The 20,497-nt window shown below is 42.3% G+C and overlaps 3 protein-coding genes across 11 annotated transcripts; 1 reads left to right on the top strand and 2 right to left on the bottom strand.

Annotated features, from left to right (window-relative positions):
* Nucleotides 1-2,788: 2,788 nt before the first annotated feature.
* LOC140763271 (protein TIME FOR COFFEE-like) lies at nucleotides 2,789-9,430 on the bottom strand. Of its 4 annotated transcripts, none has more exons than XM_073101382.1 (12): nucleotides 9,026-9,430; nucleotides 8,484-8,933; nucleotides 8,137-8,333; nucleotides 7,776-8,058; nucleotides 7,316-7,694; nucleotides 7,181-7,232; nucleotides 7,006-7,095; nucleotides 6,693-6,930; nucleotides 6,537-6,600; nucleotides 6,014-6,458; nucleotides 3,499-5,914; nucleotides 2,789-3,345 (listed from the first exon to the last, which is right to left on the bottom strand). In XM_073101382.1, exons 1-12 carry the CDS (start codon nucleotides 9,123-9,125, stop codon nucleotides 3,302-3,304), a joined length of 4,758 nt encoding a protein of 1,585 aa, XP_072957483.1. In that variant the 5' UTR covers nucleotides 9,126-9,430; the 3' UTR covers nucleotides 2,789-3,301. The 4 variants fall into 4 exon arrangements, with proteins under 4 accessions (XP_072957483.1, XP_072957486.1, XP_072957484.1 ...); XM_073101385.1 differs by having other exon boundaries at nucleotides 2,789-3,316; XM_073101383.1 differs by having other exon boundaries at nucleotides 8,137-8,330.
* Nucleotides 9,431-12,981: 3,551 nt separating this feature from the next.
* Nucleotides 12,982-17,369, bottom strand: LOC140763714 (ribosome-recycling factor, chloroplastic). 6 transcript variants are annotated; one of them, XM_073102024.1, is made up of 12 exons: nucleotides 17,246-17,369; nucleotides 16,856-16,982; nucleotides 16,681-16,750; nucleotides 16,512-16,607; nucleotides 16,327-16,424; nucleotides 16,137-16,248; nucleotides 15,535-15,576; nucleotides 14,716-14,772; nucleotides 14,588-14,638; nucleotides 14,422-14,478; nucleotides 13,408-13,469; nucleotides 12,982-13,336 (listed from the first exon to the last, which is right to left on the bottom strand). In XM_073102024.1, the coding sequence occupies exons 1-11, from the start codon at nucleotides 17,322-17,324 to the stop codon at nucleotides 13,452-13,454; spliced, it is 807 nt and encodes a 268-aa protein (XP_072958125.1). In that variant the 5' UTR covers nucleotides 17,325-17,369; the 3' UTR covers nucleotides 12,982-13,336; nucleotides 13,408-13,451. The 6 variants fall into 6 exon arrangements, with proteins under 6 accessions (XP_072958125.1, XP_072958128.1, XP_072958124.1 ...); XM_073102027.1 differs by having other exon boundaries at nucleotides 12,982-13,314; XM_073102023.1 differs by having other exon boundaries at nucleotides 12,982-13,266.
* A 661-nt stretch (nucleotides 17,370-18,030) lies between these two features.
* On the top strand, nucleotides 18,031-20,384 carry LOC140762846 (mavicyanin). Its single transcript, XM_073100812.1, has 2 exons — nucleotides 18,031-18,346; nucleotides 19,782-20,384. Exons 1-2 carry the CDS (start codon nucleotides 18,160-18,162, stop codon nucleotides 20,186-20,188), a joined length of 594 nt encoding a protein of 197 aa, XP_072956913.1. The 5' UTR covers nucleotides 18,031-18,159; the 3' UTR covers nucleotides 20,189-20,384.
* The last annotated feature ends 113 nt before the right edge of the window (nucleotides 20,385-20,497 follow it).

The following is a 20,497-nucleotide window of genomic DNA, read 5'->3' as shown; positions in this document are numbered from 1 at the left end:
ATCTTAAGTAATATAGATTAGTAGTTAAATAATTTTTTAAAAAAAAAAGACCTTTTAAAAATTACGATGTAGAAACGAGTAAAATAATTAAGTGGTCAGATCTCTCATTAAGTAAGTGCGCAACTTTGAACAGAAGACCTGGTTTTATTCCGATCTCACAATTCCCCCGTCTACTGTCATTGTTATCTCCTATCTCACGGCAGATATGGTGTCCACGTCAGCGAATGTGACGCGCTGTTTCTCGAGACTCGTGTACCAAGTAGGGCCCACTTCAACGATTACGAACGACTCGTTCTTTATACGTATCTATATATATATATATATATATATATAACGAAGGCTAAATGTTATTATTTAGTTATTGGATTATAATAATAATAATAATGACCGTCATTTGGTCTACTTGTATTTAATAAGTGGGGGCATAGGATTGACAGATTGAAGGCAGTCAATTGACACGTTTTACGATGACGACAAAAATTTGGTGATTACGTGTCCAAACTAGCTATCTACCAAGGTAATATAGCTACGTGGAGAGATATAGACAGCTCCTACTGATTAAATTACTATTATACAAACCCAAAAAATAAATAAATGGTGAGAGGATTGAAGAAGTAACGTCATAGTTTAAGTCTTAGCATTGTTTGAAAACTTTATGAACATTAGGATATTAGTTACCGCTGCTACTGCTACTGTTCTTCTCCTTTGGTTGTGCATTCTTGCGTTTCTAGAGTCGGAAGGAGCGAGGAAGCATTAAAGAGAAGAGAGAGTGGAGATCAGAGGGAGCTGCGTCCACGATTGGGAAACAGGGTGGGGCCTGCTCCATGCATAAGCTGGAATTATATCTTGAGATCTACTGGTTTCAAGAGTGAGGATGGCCTCTTTTTTTGATATTTAGACATGGTATATTTTCTAATCTATATGTATATGATGTTATATGTTTTACCTTGCTCCCAATTATGTCAGGCATATGATAGAAACGTTAAAAAAAGAAAAAGAAAAGGAAAAAGAAATTAACGCTGTCGACAAGGAGACGTTCAAAATCCCGGACTTATTGGGGCCCAGATATTGTTTGTTGATCTAAATAAAGTATCTTTATCTGAAGCAAGAAGGGAAGCGGTGGATCCCACGTGGGGGCCCACCGTCAGCGTTCCCTTTCTTCCTATTATTTGCTTATCCATCCAATGCTGCGCACGTGAAAGTGAGGGGAGGGGAGGGGGGGGGGGGGGGGGGGGGTAACGTTTCGGTGGGCCCCGCCATGAGTGCCGGCATACCGGCGGGGCCCACTTCGAGAATAAGGGAGCCCCATCGGACGGATCGGATGAGCCGACGTGGACCTACGTGTCGGGATAAGGCTCGGTATCAGGAGGGTAGTTGGTCCACGTGTACGCTATAAAAAAGGGCGGGATAGTAGTCCTCGTCGGATTTGGAAGTGGGGCTACTAGTTCTCCACGTGGATGTAATCGAGTTGTCTCGAGAAGCGAGAGAGAGAGAGAGAGAGAGAGAGAGAGAGAGAGAGAGAGAGAGAGAGAGAGAGAAGAGAATATTAACACAAATGAGTGAGCTTAAAAAAATAGTCTACCAATCTAGGTGAACTACTTCAGCTCATTGTTACCCTGCCCTTCTATCTCTCTCTCTCTCTCTCTCAATATTCCTCCACTAATAGAAGATGGAGACTTGAGATGTAACCAGTTCAAGAGATCTCGTTGCTCCTAACTGTTAGTAGTCAAACGTCACAAGGCCCCACTATAAGACTTTTTCGCTAGCTTAGCTTATTATTTTTAGAGCAAAAGGAAAGAGTGGTTGGGTTTATGAATTATTTAATCGCGATTGTATGATACTATCCACTAAGTCTTGTTTAATTTGTACGATAAGCAACTAAAGGCTTGCGTTTCCTTTTCAAGAGTAGGATAGGACCACACCTAAATCTGAAACCAAATAATAATAGGGCCTGAATAATCTCTAAAAAATAAATAAATAAATAAAACATTATAAGTTTGTAGTGGCATAAATTTAACTGAGATATTATTAAAGTTTTACTTCAGGGAGAGAATTAATTTATAGAACAGGAAAGGAATAAAGTAATAGAAGAAGAGGATTTGGCGGACCTCAAAATTCCCTTTCCTTCTCTGCTTTAGATTGTCTTTTTACCCTTTTCGTCTCCCAGGCCAGAACCTATCTATAAAAATATCTTTATTTTAAAGCAGGGAATTTTTAGTAGGGCGATGGGACCCGCCGGGCCCGCCCCTTTCTTTTCTTTTCTTTTTTAATTTTCTTTTTCTTTTTCCTCCCAGGTGGACCCTACCATGAGAACCAGTATTATTGTGGGACCGGGGCCGGGATCCATAAAGTAGGCCTCGTCCACACGTTTCTTTCCCTTTCTGGACGGCCACGATAACGCGATGGGGCGTCCTGCGTCCACCTTGTCGGGATAAGGTTCTGGTTAGGCGTATTCTAGGTCCACGTGTGAGTTTTCTGGGATCTTGGATGCGGGGCCCGCGGAAGCCACGTGGTCTGAGTCATCAACATCCGACACTGTGAGATGCTACTACTAATGAAGTTGATCGGAAACACTTCGGGGAGGTTGTCACGATTTGCAATCAAAATCCCTCTCGAGTCAAAATTTTCAACCAGAAAGAGAATAATAATAATAATAATAATAATAATAATAAGCCAATATGATCTATTAACATACACAGCTCAAATCATCTTGCAATCCAATTCCAATTGGGGGAGAGGTAGGGGGAGAGAGAGAGATATAAAGAGAAAGAGAGTAACAAATGACATAGGCTAAATCAAGTTATCATCCTTTTTTTTTTTAATCTTCAAATATTTGTTAGAATAAAACAGAAGCAAAATGACTTTGTGGTGGACACAATTTAATCTCCACATAAAAGTAGAGGAAAGAGGAAGTTTATATGCACATTCAATTCCTCACCTTCAGATTGCAGGGAGGGAGCTGAACACTACTCTCACTCACTGCCCTCCTTTTTCGGATTATCTCTTTTTTACCTTCCCTTTTGATAGGGGGGTTAGAAAGGGATCAATCCAAACCAAAACAAATGGTAAGTGGGCCTGCTCTCCTTCCCCCATACTCTTTTTTTTTTTTTTTGGCTGCCTTTCTCTGCAAAATCTTCGCCTGTGTACCAAACGAGAGTAACTTCCTTGGGAAAAGGGAGAGAGCACATCCCCTCTTCCATCATCACAAAAAATGTGACCGCCCCGTCCACTTTATAGCTCGCCGAGGATGTCAGCAAGCCCGGCAATCAGCATATAATAAGCCTAGCATCCACCTTCATCATCATTTCTTCTCAGGCTGCCAGCAGGCATGCAAATTGTCATTTCCTGAGGATACAAACCGTTCTCTCATAGATAAGATCACTACTCTTGCTTCCAATCAACTACGGAAAGCACTATTACAACTACAGCACAAAGAATACTTCTACTCTGCTATTACTTCGCGAGCATATAATGATAAGAGCATGGAGTGTTGCTTACCAGCAGCAGGTTTTTGATCAGTTGTCTGCTTCATGGATACAGGTTGCATGGTCATATAAGGGAATGAGGCTGGAATAAGCGGGTGGGGAGCACCTGATGCAGACTGAGCAAGATGAGGGGTATGCAGAATTCCCGGTGATGGAAGACCCTTGTTGTTGGCGGCGGCAGACTTTGTCGGGTCAGATGAGGCAGGAGCACCAGACATCATTCCGGTTGAACTAGAAGCAGAATTTTGCGGGTGCGCCTGCTGCGTTTCGGGTTGACGCCTATGATAATACCCGGTATTAGCTCCAGCAGCAGGAGTCTGTTGAGATGGGACTTGTTGTATGTAGGGATTGGAGAAGAAGAGCTGCGAATGAGTGAATGGCTGCTGCTTTAGCTGAGAAGGCTGCTGCTGTTGTTGCTTAGCGCTTGAGTTAGGAGAAGGAGTGATGTTGGGCTGACCCAGGATAGAAGGCATATTTCGATTTCCCATAGGTGTGGACTTACTATTAGAGCTCGACGAAGAGTTCTTAACTGATGATTGTTGAGGAAGAGACAATATGGCAGCCGGTGAACCAGGAAGTGGAGTTGCAGAAGCTCGAGGGCTTCCACCAACATTCTTAGAAGCTGAATTTGATGGTGAACCCACAGCAGATGATAGAGATGGATTTGTAGCTCCTGAAGTTGTCATCTTTGATGAATTCACACCAAAGGATATCTGGGTTTGGTGGCCAGGGGTGAGGAGAGTCTGTTGAGGAGCTCTCCCTTGCTGCTGAAGGAGATGATTGTTCTTCCCCACCGATGAAGCTGATGATGGAGCAGGAGCGGCAGCAGAAGCTGATGCTCTTGTGTTGGAAGCCTTCCACTGGGGAGATTGACCGGGACTGCCGCCACCACGGACATGGGCTTGAGGAAAGCTCGACAGGCTTTGCGAAAACTTACCATCAGATGAGCCCGCAGGATGTCGTTCAGAGTAAACACCCGTATTACTGCTTGAAGAAGAGGACTTGGGTCGAAGTGCCGTAAGCGGATGCTGCATCTGAAGCTGCATAAACTGTTGTTGCTGCTGCTGCTGCAACTGCTGCTGCTGCTGCAACTGCTGCTGCTGCTGCTGCTCGGAATTGGCCATTGTAGCAGCAGCACCAGCGGTTTTGTTTGCAGATCGATTGCCATTCCCAGAGGACTGGATAAGGTTCAGCGTCCGAGAAGCGCTGTCACTTAGGCTCCCACCAAGAATAGAAGATATAGTAGGTTCATTCTCTGACTTAGAGAAGGACACTGAATGCTGGGAACTGCTGCCAGGAATTTTTGCAGCTGACATCTTCCTTTCATCATCACCTTTAACAATTGCGCTTGAAGAGTCCCCGCCTAGAGATTTGCCCTCTTCTGTGATCTGATGATGGCCCTTCTTCTTCTGTGATGCTTGAGCAGCAGCAGCTGCAGCCACGGTGATCGGGTGATAATGCCTGGCTGCTTCCGGCATGCTCTGATATAGGGCATGATTGTGTGCCATAGAAGAAAAGTCGAGGCCTGCTGGTGCAGCTCCAGGACCTGCAAAGGAGGCGAAGGGCATTGTAAAATGTTGCGGTGATGCATGATCGCCTTTTATGTTTTGGTTTGACGGTGACTGCTGCTGCTGCTGATAAATAGATGCCTTCCCACCGTGACCACCACCAGCGCCTGCCAATGCTGCTGCTGCAGCAGCAGTTGACATCAGTGCAAAATTCTGATGTATTGGCATCGCAAAATTATAACCACTGATGGTATTCTGAGCTTGAGAAACCCTACTATCAGCAGTTGATGGGCTTTCTTCCAAGCACTTATCACCATCCTGCTGTCGAGACTGGTGGGGCAGCATATGCTGCCGCTGATTACTGCTTGGAAAGCCATGAGAGTTCGCAGCAGCACCATTTCCACCACCAGAAATGCGCTGCGCTTGCTGCTGAGAATGCTTCTGCGAGGATGACGGTCCACTTAATGTGCTTGTGCTCGGGTGCCCATGCTGGGGATGCAGAGGTTGTTGAGACCCCTGCTGCTGCTGCTGCTGCTGCTGTGCTTGGAGTTGTGACTGGTGAAGCATCTGAGAAGGGTAGAAGGGCCCATTGAAGAAAGGCATTGCTTGCCCAGGTGTTGCTCCCCGATATGATGGAGGTCCACCTGCAGCAATAGGAAATGGGTATGCGGTGTTCTGCAGAAAGGCCAGGTACTGTGCTTCATTCTGGGGCAAATTGGCAAAGCTTAGGTTCATAGTGGCTGCTGGCCCACCAGCTGCAGAGCTCGGCACAGCTGGCGAAGAGGTACCAGAAGATGGCACACCATTAACAGCACCGAGGGTAGATTTAGCTGCACCAGATAGATTGGCTGCAGCTGCAGCTGCTGCGGCAGCTGCTGCAGCCTGTTGTTGGTTGATAGGGAAGATGAATGCTGGCCCATGCTGAAAATTGAGGGCGAAGAAAACGGAAAGATAAATTTCTAAAATTCAAATACAAAGTTCAACCGACAATATAGATAATAAGGTGTGGGAGAAACATACCAGCATGTTTGCTGCCGATCCGGGTTGTGGCATTTGCTCAAGGACCATTTGCTTCTTATGAGCGGCTTCCATGACGGAATTATTAGCTGCTGTCATCTTTTCCTTAGAGGGATTTCCTGAGAATGCAGCAGCTACGATTGGGGACCCCTTGGCATCGCCAGTGCTGTTCCCTGGGAAGCTTCCCCGTATAGGGCCTCCAAAGAAGGCGGCATCTGATGGTGGCAAGACATTCAGATTATATGGTTTTCCCCCATACATTTGTGCTCCAGGTGCTGCAGGCCAGAGAGAATTCATCTTGGCGATTCGCTGATGGTAATGTATGTTGTGCGCAATGTAGCAATGTGTAGCACACCTCTTCGGTCGTGACTGCATAGGTTTGGAGGATCCAGAGTTAGCATCAACTGGAACTACTGCGGCAGGGAAAGGAGGAACTTGTCCCATGTACCTATTAATGGAGAATAGTATTAGCTCTCTGATATGATAATAGCAACAAAATGGAAAAGACAGAGACTCCACTGCTTACCCAAAAGGAGGAAAATTTCCTGGCCACCCTCCGACCATCGGCATGGGCAAAGTAGCAGGTTGTGCTGCGAACAAAGAGAAAGTTTGGATATTCTCAGGGCTGGAGATAGAGAGAGCAAATACAGCATGAGATGCAGCTCAGAACAAGAGAACCTACCAACTTTATCCTGTCTGTTTTCTGTTTTAGGGACTTTCAGTTGCTGCTTTTGAGATTGCAACTTGTTGCTGCTTAGGCTTTCTTTTTCAGGCTTCTCCAAATCAAGCTGCAGTTCAGTACCCTTCTTTGGAATGAATTCTTCTAGCAATGGCTTTTCAGATTTCCTCTCATCCAAGCTTATTTTAACTGCTTTCGCAGTCTTTTCGTCATCTCCATTCTCATTTCTCATCTTAGACACCTACAAGTGTAACAAATTAGGGCCCCAAAAGAGGAAAAAGATCGCGCTAACTTGATGACAAATTTGGATGCCAACCATCTGAATTTCATGACTCAAAGGCTTCTGATTTGTGTGGTAATCACAGAAACCATCCCTATCCGGAGATAGCTTCCCTGGTGGTGGAGCCTGAAATTGTCGACCAAAAATACATGTTAATTTCAATCTTCCAATGCTTGATTTTGCTATACCAACAGCGAAAAAAAAAACCAACCATAAGATCAATGCTAAACTTCTGTTCCCGATTGCCATCAGACGAGGGAGCACTGCAAAATTTACAAATCCCATCAGAGCAAACCTAACATTAATCAAACATATCAAAACCAAGTAATTGGATCGCAAAGCTTACGCCTTTGCTGCAGTTGCCTCTCTGCGACTGGCATCCAAATCAGTCCGCAAATCTTCCTTAGCAGGCGGAATAGGCTCTTCTCGGTTGTCCATCTTACCATGGTGATCCGATTCTGTGGCCAACTGCTTAATGTCTGAAATTGGATTATCCTTTCTCGCCTCTTTCTGTGGGTCAACTGTGCTTGCTTCATTCTGAGGCGAACGAACTCCATTCTCAACAGCAGAGGACTCTGCCTTCTTCTCTGATTTTGGTGATGAAGTATCTACCTTTCCATGGGGCTCTGCTTCCATCTTAGCTGCAGATGACCCAGATGTGCTCCGCAGAGCAGTGGGGCTTTCGTCTTCAAACTTCACGGGCCTTGGTCGCTTCCGCTTTGGAGCTGCAGCAGAACCGAAGATCTCCATTAGTTACTAAAACTGAGGAGAAAAAGGATAAAGAACGACGCTTTTGAGGCACCCACCAGTAACTGGCAAGGAAGAGGGATTAGAGGTCGACTCAGATGGCTGGGGAATGGCTGGTTGTGCTGTTGCAGGAAGGCAAATCGAGCTCGGAGATGACGCCCGAGATGATTTTGACTCGCCAACATCTTTAGAATCAACCTTGTTCTTCTCCGGCTTCGATGGGCATTGAAATTGCCGTGTCATACCAAACAAGACCTCGGCAATCTCGATCTCTTCTTGGATGAAAGAAGACGGCTTGGAAACTTTCGAGGGCGGCCGCTGCTTGGCTCCACTGAAGGGCTTCTGAAACAAGCACAAGGTATGATAAGCAGATAGGAGGGAGAAGAGAATATTGGGAGATGAGATGCGGAGGAATCTGACCATCTTTTTGCGAACAGAGGCATTGGAGGAAGATGGTGAGATCTGGGAGGTGGAAGGGGGGCTCAGTCGTTGGATCTGCGAGGAATCACCGCCTCCACCTCCACTACTACTTCCACCACCACCACCACCTCCTCCTCCTCCTCCTAGGAGCCCACCACCTGAAACCAACCATTCATTTGATGACCTTTTCGTGGCTGCTGCAAACACCAAACAGAGCAGAAGAAAGAAGAGAAGACCAACTTAAATTAAATCCTCGCCGAAAAGAGAAAAAGGAAAAAAAAAGTGGGGGGATTTTTTCTTCATTGAAGAGAATCCATAAATCTCTCTATCTCAGCTCTCTTCACTACCTGATCGAGCTTTTCTCGGAACTGCGACACCTATCATCTCGTCGGCCTTCCACGCCACCGGAGATTTTGTGACCTTTGGGGGGTAGCTCTTCCGCTGCAGGTGCTGCTGCTGCTGCTGCTGTTGGTGGTGGTGGTGATGGTGGTTGTTATGGGTCAAAGGCGAGGAAGAAGACGCCGGGTTAGGCGGCGGCGGGGGAGGCGGCGGAAGACGAACGGCCACCGACACGTCATCCTCGTCATCGTCGTCCTCTTCGGTGCTCTCCTCGGAGCTCTCTTCTCCGTCGTCTCGGTTGCCGCCGCCGCCATGAAGCATCATCCTCTCCCCTCTCCTCCTCTTGCTCCGGCTCGATCTCTCCCTCTCCCGATCTCGATCCCGGTCTCTTTCTTTCTTGTTTCCTCGATCCCGAAGCCTCGACCTCTCGGCCATCTCCATCTCTCCTCCATCCTCCTCTGTATAAAGACAAGAATCCGTTAAAGCCATAAGGATCAACAGATAATAGCCAAGAAAGGAGAGAATTTAAAGCAGATCTACGGATCCAAACCTGGGGAGTCTCTTAACCCGCCGCTTCTCTGCCTCCTTCTCGACAACCCTCCGTTCATAGCCGCCATGCTTCCTCTTCTCGCTTCCCGATTCCTTTCCATCTCCTTCCGATCTCCCTCATCCAATCGAAACCCCCTTCTCGTCGCCTCCAAGAACCGATTTTTAGGCCAAATCTCCACCTTCTCCACCGAATTTTTCCGGGTTCCGGACCTCTACGGGAGGTCAGATGGATGAATCTCGTCGAAATCGTATAAAAAGTCGGAAAAGGGAGATATTTGCTCTCAGATCTCCACCACCTCCTCTTCGCCTTGCTCTTTCTTCTCCGCCTCTCAAAAGTCTCTCTCTCTCTCTCTCTCTCTCTCCTCTCCTCTCCTCTCCTCTCCTCTCCTAGTTTGCTTTCCTCTCCTCTTTCTTTCTATCTCCTTTTTGTTTTGTCACTGCCCAACCCACCACTCTACTCCAATCCAACGGACGCAATCGCTTTCCCACTCTTTCCTCCCATTCCAGGCCCTCCGATCCCGTCTCCTGATCTTACGGCCTCGATTGTGCGGTGCCAACGTGGCAGGATCCTTGGGCGTCGGATTCGGCTAGGGCGTAGTTAGGGCGAAGCCTAGTGGAGATGGACCGCCACGTGTCGCGATAAATATCGGTTCCTTGCGCCACAAGCATAGCGCATTACCCGTTTGGTAACGGGTACGTGTCTGTCCTAGATGGAACGATCGGCCAAAGTCCGCAAAATGAAACCGGCTACTAACGGTCGCCCCTCTCTTCCCGTGCGTTCGCTGCCCCCCCCCCTTCTCCCCACCCCTTTTTCTATTCCTTCCCTCCCGCCACTTGACTGCGGGCCCCATCGAGAAAGCGACAAGATGGACGGAGCGGACGGCTGCCATCTCTCCTCCGATCCGAAGAGCGACTTCGGCCGTTAAATCTCTATCCGACGTGGCGACAGGACCGTTCGGCTAAGAAGCTGCCGAACCTGGAGCGCTAAATTGCGCCAGGCCTAGCTGGAGACGGCATCTCGGATCCCGTCCCTCCATCTCACCGCATCGGACGGCCCTCCCCGCTTGGAATCGTGGGAAGTTAATCCGGCCATGTCCTTTTTCCAAGACCGCCCACGTGGACCAATCTGACGTCATCCCGCCCCTCACACTCCGCCAACCTTCACGACACCCGCTTGTCGTCGAGAAGTTCAGGAAAACAAAAAAATAATACCAAACAATAATATTTATTTATTTTTCAGGGAAAAAAAAAACCAACATAAATATTAAAATATTAAAAATAATATTATCTTTACTCTGAGCATAGCCGGAAATGACGCTTTTGCGAAGCCCAGCCAACTTGATATTGACTTTGACGTTCCCCAAAGAGCCCCAAGAATACGATGTAGGGCGTCGATTCACCCACGTGGCAGTTGACGTGTTATTTGAGCACATTATTTTAAACGAGATAGATACAAGTAGAATATAAAAATCTCGACCCGCCCTTCGCTATCAATAAAAAATATCATCATCTAATAATAATTAATAAATAACCCTCAGAAGCCACTTTAAACCAAAGTGTGAATCCGATGTCATCGCATCGCAACCGGAGAGGAGATATTCTCAGTAGGAGAGGCGTCATTATTGACTCCAAACAACCAACCAATCAAACCTCTCCATTAACTTTTTGCATGTTGGACCTCGCTATCCTTCTTATTTATATTTCACGTCCCTCCAAATTTTTTTCACATTCACGCGCTACAAATATTGAAAAGCTCTTGTCCTCGAGATGTGAGTTTATGCTGACGTGGATACAAGACATTTTTTTTATAAAAAAAACCAATTATTATAGTTAATTGGATAATCTATAATTTTGATTGACTGGACTTGGTCAATCAAATGTAAGCTTTATTCACTACAATGAATACAAGCAAGGGGACACAACGAAGTCTTGTCCAACTACCAATAATACCGATCTAGAATATATTATGAAATTTAGCTGATTTGGCAATAACATACTTATAATTATTAATAAAAAACGTAACTTTAAGATAGAAAGAGTAAGTTAAAATTAACCGATGTTAATAAAGTATAATTTATTAATATAAGGTACATAGGAAGAAGGAAAGGTGTTTTTGGTCATTTGAGATTTAAAGGAGACGTTGCGGTCTTCGTGTGTAGAACGACGTTGATTGGTTGGTTGGGTGCACAGCTCAGTTTCAAATCATTCTTAATTTATATTTGGGTTAACGGATGGATCACAAAGATATAGCTCGGAGTCTGGACCACGTGCACGGATCCCACCGTCTCGTGCCCGCCGCACTTTTCCCAGCCTTCCACGTCTACCCTACCCTTTGCCACCTCAGCTTCGGCAAAGAGGAGAGGGATCACGATATTTACACCCTTGCCACCACGTCTACTTAATTTTCATAATTAAAGCTAATGATATCTCTCATAAAAGGTTATATTTACGAAGACACCACCAAGGTTTAGTTGAAATCTTATCCTACATTATATTTTTAAGCTCACTTTACTAAGTCCACAACTTTGATTAAAAAAATAAGGTAAAATTAAAATACATGCTGAGAATTCTTTCTTCCTCCTTTCCATGTGGCCATTATGGGGCTTCATCGTTAGAATCTTAGATTATATAATTAACATCTACAAATCATATACTTATATGTTAATATCACCTCCCCACTATATTATAATAGTTTAGTTTGATGGCTACGATCTATTATAAGTCCGTTCTGTTAATCAATTCAAAATAGTGGGTATCTAAACTGGTAGTGGTCTCTAGTGACGATTAAATTATTTTATTATTTCCCATCTTATTAATTTGGTGGCATGCTTCTTGGGATTTACCTAACACGCTAATAATGATAATCTACGTAATTATTTTAAAGTATCCTATGGTATATAAAGTATTGACCTATAGAAAGTACTTGGCCACGACAACCTCTCCTTGTTAATTATTCTAATGGCTATAATTATCGGATAAAGGTGATTTAATATTTAAATGTGTTTATGGGTATACTTACTATAGGTCTCTTTCCACTACACCATCATTCAAGGTATTATTAAATTATGATGCTCGTAGGGATGGGGTAGAGGAGGCAACGAGAGGGAAAAATCCTTTGGACAAGTATATATATAATTACTAATATTATATTAGTGCTAGTGGTGATATTTAATAGAAGGATTATGCTAAGTTTCAATAACAAGATCATTATTCGTCTACATCTATCCCAACTATTCATGACAGAGAAATAATATTTCAAAATTCCAGATTGACTCCTCTCTCTCTCTCTCTCTTCAGATATACATTGTGAGAAATTATTTGCAGTTTTATTAAGTTTATTATATGTAAATGTGACAAATTGAAGTAAAATTTGGCGATTATGGGCAATAAGGTATACGTGGCACTTCAGAAGAAAACAACAATTTAGTTTATAGGAAAGCAGATGTGCTACGGTTGACACTTGATGATGGAGAGGAAATGGGTGTGAGATGTGGTGATTAAAACTAGTGAGATGAGAATAGAAGTGTGATCTCATGTCTTTCAGAAAGGCAATGATCGAAAGTTATTTTTGAAGGCAAGAAATGGGACAGGGATTGAGAAAGACAATCAACATGAGGCCAATTGAAACAAGCAATATTCCATTTGACATCATGTCCAAAATTTTGAACAATACTCTTCAATACAATATTCCAAGAAAAAGAATATCCCAGTGATTGAGAATTATATGAGACAATGAGAAGTCCAGATTCATATCCAAGTATCCTAGTCAAATGGAACAGAGTTCTTTTTCTTTTTTTCTTCTTTCATAAACTGTAATCAATTGCTGCTGTTCAACAACTTTATGACAAGAAAAGAAAACAGCAACTGCAATTTGTTACATAGCTGAATCTCAAAAGAACTTGGATAGTTTCCAGGAAGTGAAACATATACTCACCCAGTGTAAAACTAGTTTCCATCTTAGAGCAAGAAAATGTAATTAGTTTATGTCAATATCTTCATCTGTGAACATGTAGTCACCCAAAAGGGCCAAAACAAGTTTTACGGTTTAAAGTCTGTCCGTAATTTGAAAAAGATCTTGTATTAACAGAAGTAGATAATAGGACAAAAAAGGAGCCAAAATTTAGCAAAATCTTCTTCTTTATGATCACGGAAATAAGAAAGAGATGCCATCTCTGATGAGTACTTGCAGCAGCTTTTTGTCTCGACCCCTCATAAAAAGGCAGCAGTTGCACTTGGAAATTACTGCAGCAGAGTGTCAAATTTTGTGATGATTTACACTATCCAGTAAAACTGATTGCGAGGAGTAAAGAAGCTGCAAAATAGATAACGATTGACAAACTAACACAACAAAAATTGGAAAAGAAAAGAGAGCATAAAGCTCACCCGACCAGTCAATGAGTCATGCTGACTTCCGCATGCAGCAAGGGTTATACTGTCAGCAACTCCTGAAAAAACAAACATATCAATTAGAGCAAAAATTAAGTCAGTGAAAAGGGATCTCCAAGAGGTAGTAACCAGTGCCGCTGCACTATATAAGCAGAGAAAATGCCCTGCCGTCTGGTATGTAGGACTCTCTGGACAGCTCAGGAAGTCATAAATACTTTCTGAGAAAAGAATTCCTAGATACTTTAATTAGTCAACCTTTTCTTTGACATCATTAAGTGCCATACCGATACCTCCTAGGTTTATTGACCCTAGCGTGGTGCAAAGAATATCCTCAAAATGTCTTGAGCTTTGGCAGCTAGGGGGAAAGAGAACATCTTATGCTATTAATCCTACAGGTAACCATAGAAGCCACGAGAAAAGGCCAGAGTAACAAGAAAAGCTTAACGTAGACACATATGACATAAAAATGCTCAAAATTGGCAAGGTGGAGATTTAGATATTACAGAATGTGCAGAATTGAATAAAATTCAATAGTTCAAATATGAGGAAGATGTGAGTGTGACAGCTATAGAAAAACTAGTGTGCCTTGAAACTAAATATGATGGCAACAGGCTGACATGGTATCAACTTGCAAAATATCAACAAATGATAAACACAGTTCGTTCCATTCCCTGAAAGTTTACCTCAAAGGAACTGAAGAGTGAAGACCTATATAGAAATCCTTGAAATTATTATTCGGTCAGTTGAATACCATGTTTTTCAGCTTATGGAATTCCAAGATGTTCTTTGCTACATTAGATGGAATGATAGCTGTTGTTGAGCAAGTCTTATTGTCAGATCTTATGATACTAGTCATCTAAGAAAAAAGATATTTTGTTCAATAAATAACTTCTATATGAAGATAAAGAACATTATAAGAGATTCATAGAGCGCTGTTGACAGTGATGTGCCCATCTTCACACTAAACTGCAGGAAAATTAAAATAAAGATGAGACAAAAAGTTTAGTATACCTTTTCTTTCTGTTTCTGCATAGACTCAATCTTTTTCATGTACTCGTCGGTCACTTTCTGCCAAATGATAGAGAGATATATTACAGTTCCAGGTGTATTGGCATACGTCCATGGTAGATATAAGGAGAAAGATATAAATGAATTGAATGACAGCAAATAAGCACACCTGCAGGTCACTTGATAAATCTTTGACATTATCTTCAGAAAGCTTTTTTTCCTACGAAAGAGAAGGTAGGAAATAGATGTGAGACCAAGTAGAAAAATCCTGCAGATATTGTATAAAAAGCGAGATACCTTCTGAAGTTTTTCATAAGCTTTAATTGCATCTCTCCTTATATTTCTTACAGCTACCTGCAAAGAGCAAATCATTTGTATCACAACTATAGAAGCTGCAACTTCTGGAATTGTTCTAGAATTTAACAATAGAGCATAAAATATATCAATAACCAGTCAAAGGACTGATGCTAAAGAAATAGTACTAGAATAAAGATGCTCAAGATTTTCTGATAAATTATAATGGATCCTTCACATCAATCAGATCTTAGCACAAGGCATTTGCAATACAGGAAGATGATGTGTACTCCAAGCTGACAATCCTACAATGATTACCAAGAATGCTTTTTAACAGGATTTTTCTTTATACAGGCACCAGTAAAACACTAAAACAACTTCACAAAACTAATAGTGCGACAAGTTCTAGTCACAGAAAACAGAGGAGAGATCAGTTTACTGAGACAGATTATTGACAAGTACTAGTAATAGCCAACCGCAACTGGCTTGCTTTATAATGAAGACTAAAGCATAGCTGCTTATAGAATGAGGACAACAAATACTCCAAGGTAGTTTAACAGATCAATCAGTACAAAATCTTATATAAGATGAACTATATAAGAGTGCCACTGACTGACACCCTAGAGCATTTAGTTTACATTATAATCCCAAGACAGATAATTGACCCAAAAAGACACAAATAGCATGTAGAGAAGTATAGAAATATACTTTAACATGATATGACTGATATCAGAAGCTATTAGGTCCAAACACCAAATAAGATGAAGATTGTGCTACAGTAATGGAGCATCTCAATAAACAGCAAATCAATCAGATCTTTACCTTTCCTTCCTCAGTTAGTTTAGCAACAACCTTAGATAACTCCTGCAGCCCCAAAGAACAAAAGTTAGATGGCTGATACATGATCTAGATCGAGCTCTCAAAATGAATCAAAATAATTAAAATATTTATAAATCAACCTCTATTGGTGTATAACACATTGTGGTTATGGTGATAAAAAGATCAGAATAGATGTAACTTAGATATCACAGGAAATTCAAAATCTAAGAACATATAGTTGTGACATATGAAAATGAAATAAGGAACAATTCTTTTGCCAGCTTCATACTACAATATGTAGCTAACTTCCCTAAAAGTATGATAAGTTCAAACTAAGGAGCATTAGACTTACATCAAAGAGCCAACATATAAAACACCAATTTCCATTGTAGCAACTTAAAGAGAACAATTGCTGTTAACGAGAAAGGTCAGATCATATATTTCCCTTATGTCATTAGCCGAAATGGAATATGTAGAGTCATAGACCATATCTGCATACGATCACCAACAGTTCTCCAAGTGTGTGTAATATTTTCTAACTTGATATCCCCATTACAAGTTTTTTTTCTTTGAAAAGAAAAAGGAAAAGGTCTGCAAAGATAAACCTTTCTCCGGTCAGATGTCAGTTGTGGGATGCTCAATCTTATGACTTCTCCATCATTGTTTGGTGTTAAACCAATGTCAGAACTGACTATTGCCTTCTCAACAGCTTTAAGACTGCATGCTTCTGAAAGAGTCATAATCTAGGAAGGAAGATTACATATGAAACTGGCACTAAATATAAGAAAGTTTTACCTAGACTTGTCGTATGGCTGAACAAGAAGAGAACTTCCATCTGGAGTGCTGATCTGTGCGATGCTCTTCAAGCTCACTGGACTTCCATAGTACTCCACCTGGAGGAAGAATGAATATCATCAGCTAAGGATCACTCAGGGTGACATAAATTACTGGACTTCCATATACTGTCTGCTTCTTCATACCTCAATCCTGTCGAGCATTGCAGGATTTGCTCGACCTGTTCTTACTGCGTTAAAACTCCCTCTAACCGTTTCAATTGTCTTTTCCATCCTATCTTTCTGAAAGACACGCAATCAGTCAAATTTTGGCTGGTAAAGCTGAGGCAGACATGATTATCAGATAAGCACTTACGGCATCTCTCTCGATCACGGATTTTTCTGCTTCGATTTCCTCAATGGTTGCACACCTTACGACTCCTGCTCTGAGGAATATGCAATACCAATCATACCATGCTTATGGAAGAAGTATATTTCAAGGTCCAGTATTAGGAACTTAAATTCTTGAAACTTGAAAATAAAGCACTTGCCTCTTGTTTGAATGTTTAGTAACCAAAGGCCTTAAGAATGCTGCTGCTCCTTCCTGTAGTCTAACATAGTTTGCAGTAGAACTCCATGAGATTATACTTGTTGAGACACTAATACTTCCATTGCGACCTGATTCTTTCGGGAGTCAATTAAATTTCTCATTTATTTGTCATCAAATGAGACAGCAAAGGTAAGAAAGGGTGAATTATTCAGTATCCACCCAAAACTTAACATCATACTAGGTATATCAACCCAAAAGAAAAAATTTAATAGAAATATCGGTATTGTAGCAAAAAAAACTGCATTTTTCCAAATCTCTATCAGTTGGAATCTAAAACCTAAGACTAGAATAACTTAACTAGAGTATCTAATTAAAGGTTCCAGTTGGGGACCTGTCCTTTGAGCGAGGAGGACGGAGGAAGCGGGGAGCCGAGAGCGAGAAGCGACGGAGGAGATAGAATGGAGCGCCATTTGTATCGGAATCCGACGGCGAATGGTTCGGGGATTGGAAGAGAGGGGGGGGGGGGGGGGGGGGGGGGGGGAGAGACGAAGAGGAGAGCGCGAGAGTGGATAAGGAGGAGGAGAAGCGTACGAGTTCAAGTACTCGGCAGGTGCGATTCACGTGATGCAAATGCGGATTCCTTATCGGGTCAGTTGGTTTCATTAACTTCACCCGATTGGATCCGAATTCTGACAGGATATGGACATAAGTAAAGCATTAGTCAGAATCCAATACACACGTCGCTCTCCTTTCTCCTTCCACGTGTCGCCACATTAATATATCCTAACTTCGTTGCACTCTTTAGTTACATCCGACAAATCCAGTAAACGAAAACCCAATTTGTCCTTATGGACGGCCGTTAGATCACGATCCGACCGCTCACCAGACGGCTAGTTGAGTTGGTTACAGCTATCATTCCAATTTAGTTGCATCCAACTATCTCTCACCATTGGATCAATATCCAATGGCCCGGCCTTACTTGTAAGAGTTGGCCATGGTGCTCAATTGCTCATCACGGGTAATTAGGTGAATTTACGGCTGGCACCGGCAATAGAGTTTCCTTTACTCCACGGGGAGCAAAAGAAAAAATAAATAAACTTTCCGCTTTCCAACGGAACGAGGGGTAATTTCGGAATTTAAAGAAGTCTCTGGACCTTTTATATTACTGCAGCACTAAGCTCAGGTAAGTTGCAAGTTTGTAGTCCGTGTCTCTCTCTCTCTCTCCCTCTCCTCGTCTCGTCTTCTGTTCTGTTCGTACTTCGTTCTACGTTCTTCGTTCTTCTTCTTCTTTTTCTTCTTGTCGTGATGGAGAGGAAGGCATCGATCATGGCGATGGAGGTGGCGATCATGGCGGTGGTGGTGTTGGGTTTGGTGCGGGCGTCCGCAGGGGCGGTTTATAAGGTCGGGGATGCTGCTGGGTGGACGATTGTAGGGAATGTGAACTACTCAGCTTGGGCTTCAACAAAAAGCTTCCATTTGGGAGATGTCATTCGTAAGTTCTTCTCCTCTTCTTTTTATTTCTTTTCGTTTCAATTTTTATCCCCATTTCCCTTATATTTCTAGATCATCTTGATGTTTCTCTACAATTAATTCCTAGAATTTTGCTAAAATAGTCTTCAATCGGAAGCACGGTTGAGTTAATTTATGCACTGAGCTGAGAGTTCTTAGGATTGCCTGTCCCTATTCTGAGATGAGGGGTAAAAAGGGAATCTGGGAGTTCTGGGCTTTTATTCGTGGGTTGTCACACAGAACGCATGCTTTACCAAGTTTTCAAATTGTTTCTCGTTTCGTAATTTATACGAATTATTACTGGTGGATGTCAAACCAATCTTTCAGAAATTGGTTGCTATCATAATGATGAATTACTAGTAAATTCAAGCCATTGATATTTGTGTTTAATGCTTAATACTTGTTGTCCTCTAATGGCTACCAACTTTCACATTCTCCTCTTTTTTATCTTTAATATTTCTTTGGTTTCCTTCTCTTGGTATAACTTTTGAAACTTTAAGAGGTTCTGGGAGTTTGTGTCCCACCACCAATTGACCGATGACTGATGACTGATGCATGTGTTCTCTGTGTATCGTTTCCGCGTGCATTAGTGGGCATTGAGTTGGTTGTTGGTAGTGGAAGATCCATTAATCAAATTAATCGATTAGGAAAATCAAAACAATCCAAAAGAATACTTTGATTGCAAAGAGATACAAAAGAGAGTTTTTTTGTTTACAATTAAAACCATCAATTGCCCAACAGTGACAGGACTCCATTGATTTTTGGTATAAAACCTAAATTAAATCTTTCTATTGCCTTTGATATTTTTGGGTATTTAATATGAAATACAAATCTAGCCGTTAATTACCTTATAAACCTGTTAGAGAGCAACTAAAGGATAACAAGCATATTTAAATTAAACTCTGCTGATCTTGAATCAATGTATTAGATTTGAATCCTATCTTTCAAAAAAAGAAAAGTTTGAATTCGGTTTTTAAGCATATCATGAGACAAACGAGATTTATATTGATTGGAAAGAAAGCTGTGAAGTAGTTTGTCATCATTTGAAATTTGATAAGATAGATTTGAATCTAATTTAAATCTAATCTCTTATTGAATAGTTATGTTTTATATTCCAATGGAGTAAGGAGATGTGCTTCGGAAAAGAGAACGTGTATGTACTATATAACTACATAATTATTGCTCAATGGCTTTCTAGTTGTTAAATCCATAAATAGAAGGTTACTGGAACACTGGTACCAGATATAAAAAAGAAGAGAGAAACCAGCTATATTCTCTGTAGAATTAACACTATGAATTAGAATGATGTATTGAAATAGTTGCCTTCTGGGAAATGTTCTTTTGGCTACTACCAGGTTCTTGCGCATTTCATTCATATTGAAGGTAACTGTGAAATGTCTCTTTGATGGATGTTGTAGTTTTTGAGTACAACAAGATGTTCCACAATGTGATGGAGGTGAGCAAGAATGATTTTAAGGCATGTGCAGCCACGTCACCTATCGCCACCTACACGACTGGCAATGACTCAATCGTCATTAAGCGTGGTGGTCACCACTTCTTCATATGCGGTGTTCCTGGTCACTGTTCCATTGGACAGAAGGTCGACATCCGTGTGCCCAAGCGCACCTCCTCTGCTGCCCCTTCCGTGGCCCCAGCTGCCTCTGAGCCCTCCACAAGTGCGGCCGCCGGCGCCGGCACAGGAGTTGCATCCAATCCTGCACCATCGCCGCATGGCAATAGCACTGCCAAAGCTGCCTCTTCCATGGGCTCTGGCCTCGCCATTTCCATACTTGCCTTTGCTGCCACTAGTCTCGCAGTTCTCTAATGCTATCTGCTGGTAGATGTGTCATTATTTTTGCCTTCTCTGTGGATTTGGATTGAGTTATTAACTTGAGAATACTCTCTGATTTTGTTGACACTGTTTATTGTGTGATTGTTAGTTAGTATGTATGAGAAGGTGGATGCTATTATGCAGCAATGGCACTTCTTTTAATAATTCATATGCCATACATTTGAAACAAGTTTCATGCATGATTCTATGTCACTTGAGAGTAAAGCTCAAGAAAGAATGAGCTTAGCAATGAGTTCTTTGTACATCATGCGGCCTCGTTTGTGTGGTTGTTCTATGCTCAAT

Source organism: Typha angustifolia, chromosome 7 (genome assembly GCF_048772165.1).
Source record: "Typha angustifolia cultivar Huaian chromosome 7, ASM4877216v1, whole genome shotgun sequence".
Lineage (NCBI taxonomy): Eukaryota > Viridiplantae > Streptophyta > Magnoliopsida > Poales > Typhaceae > Typha > Typha angustifolia.
The sequence above is the reverse complement of the archived record's forward strand: the minus strand, read 5'-3'. Positions and strand labels throughout refer to the sequence as shown.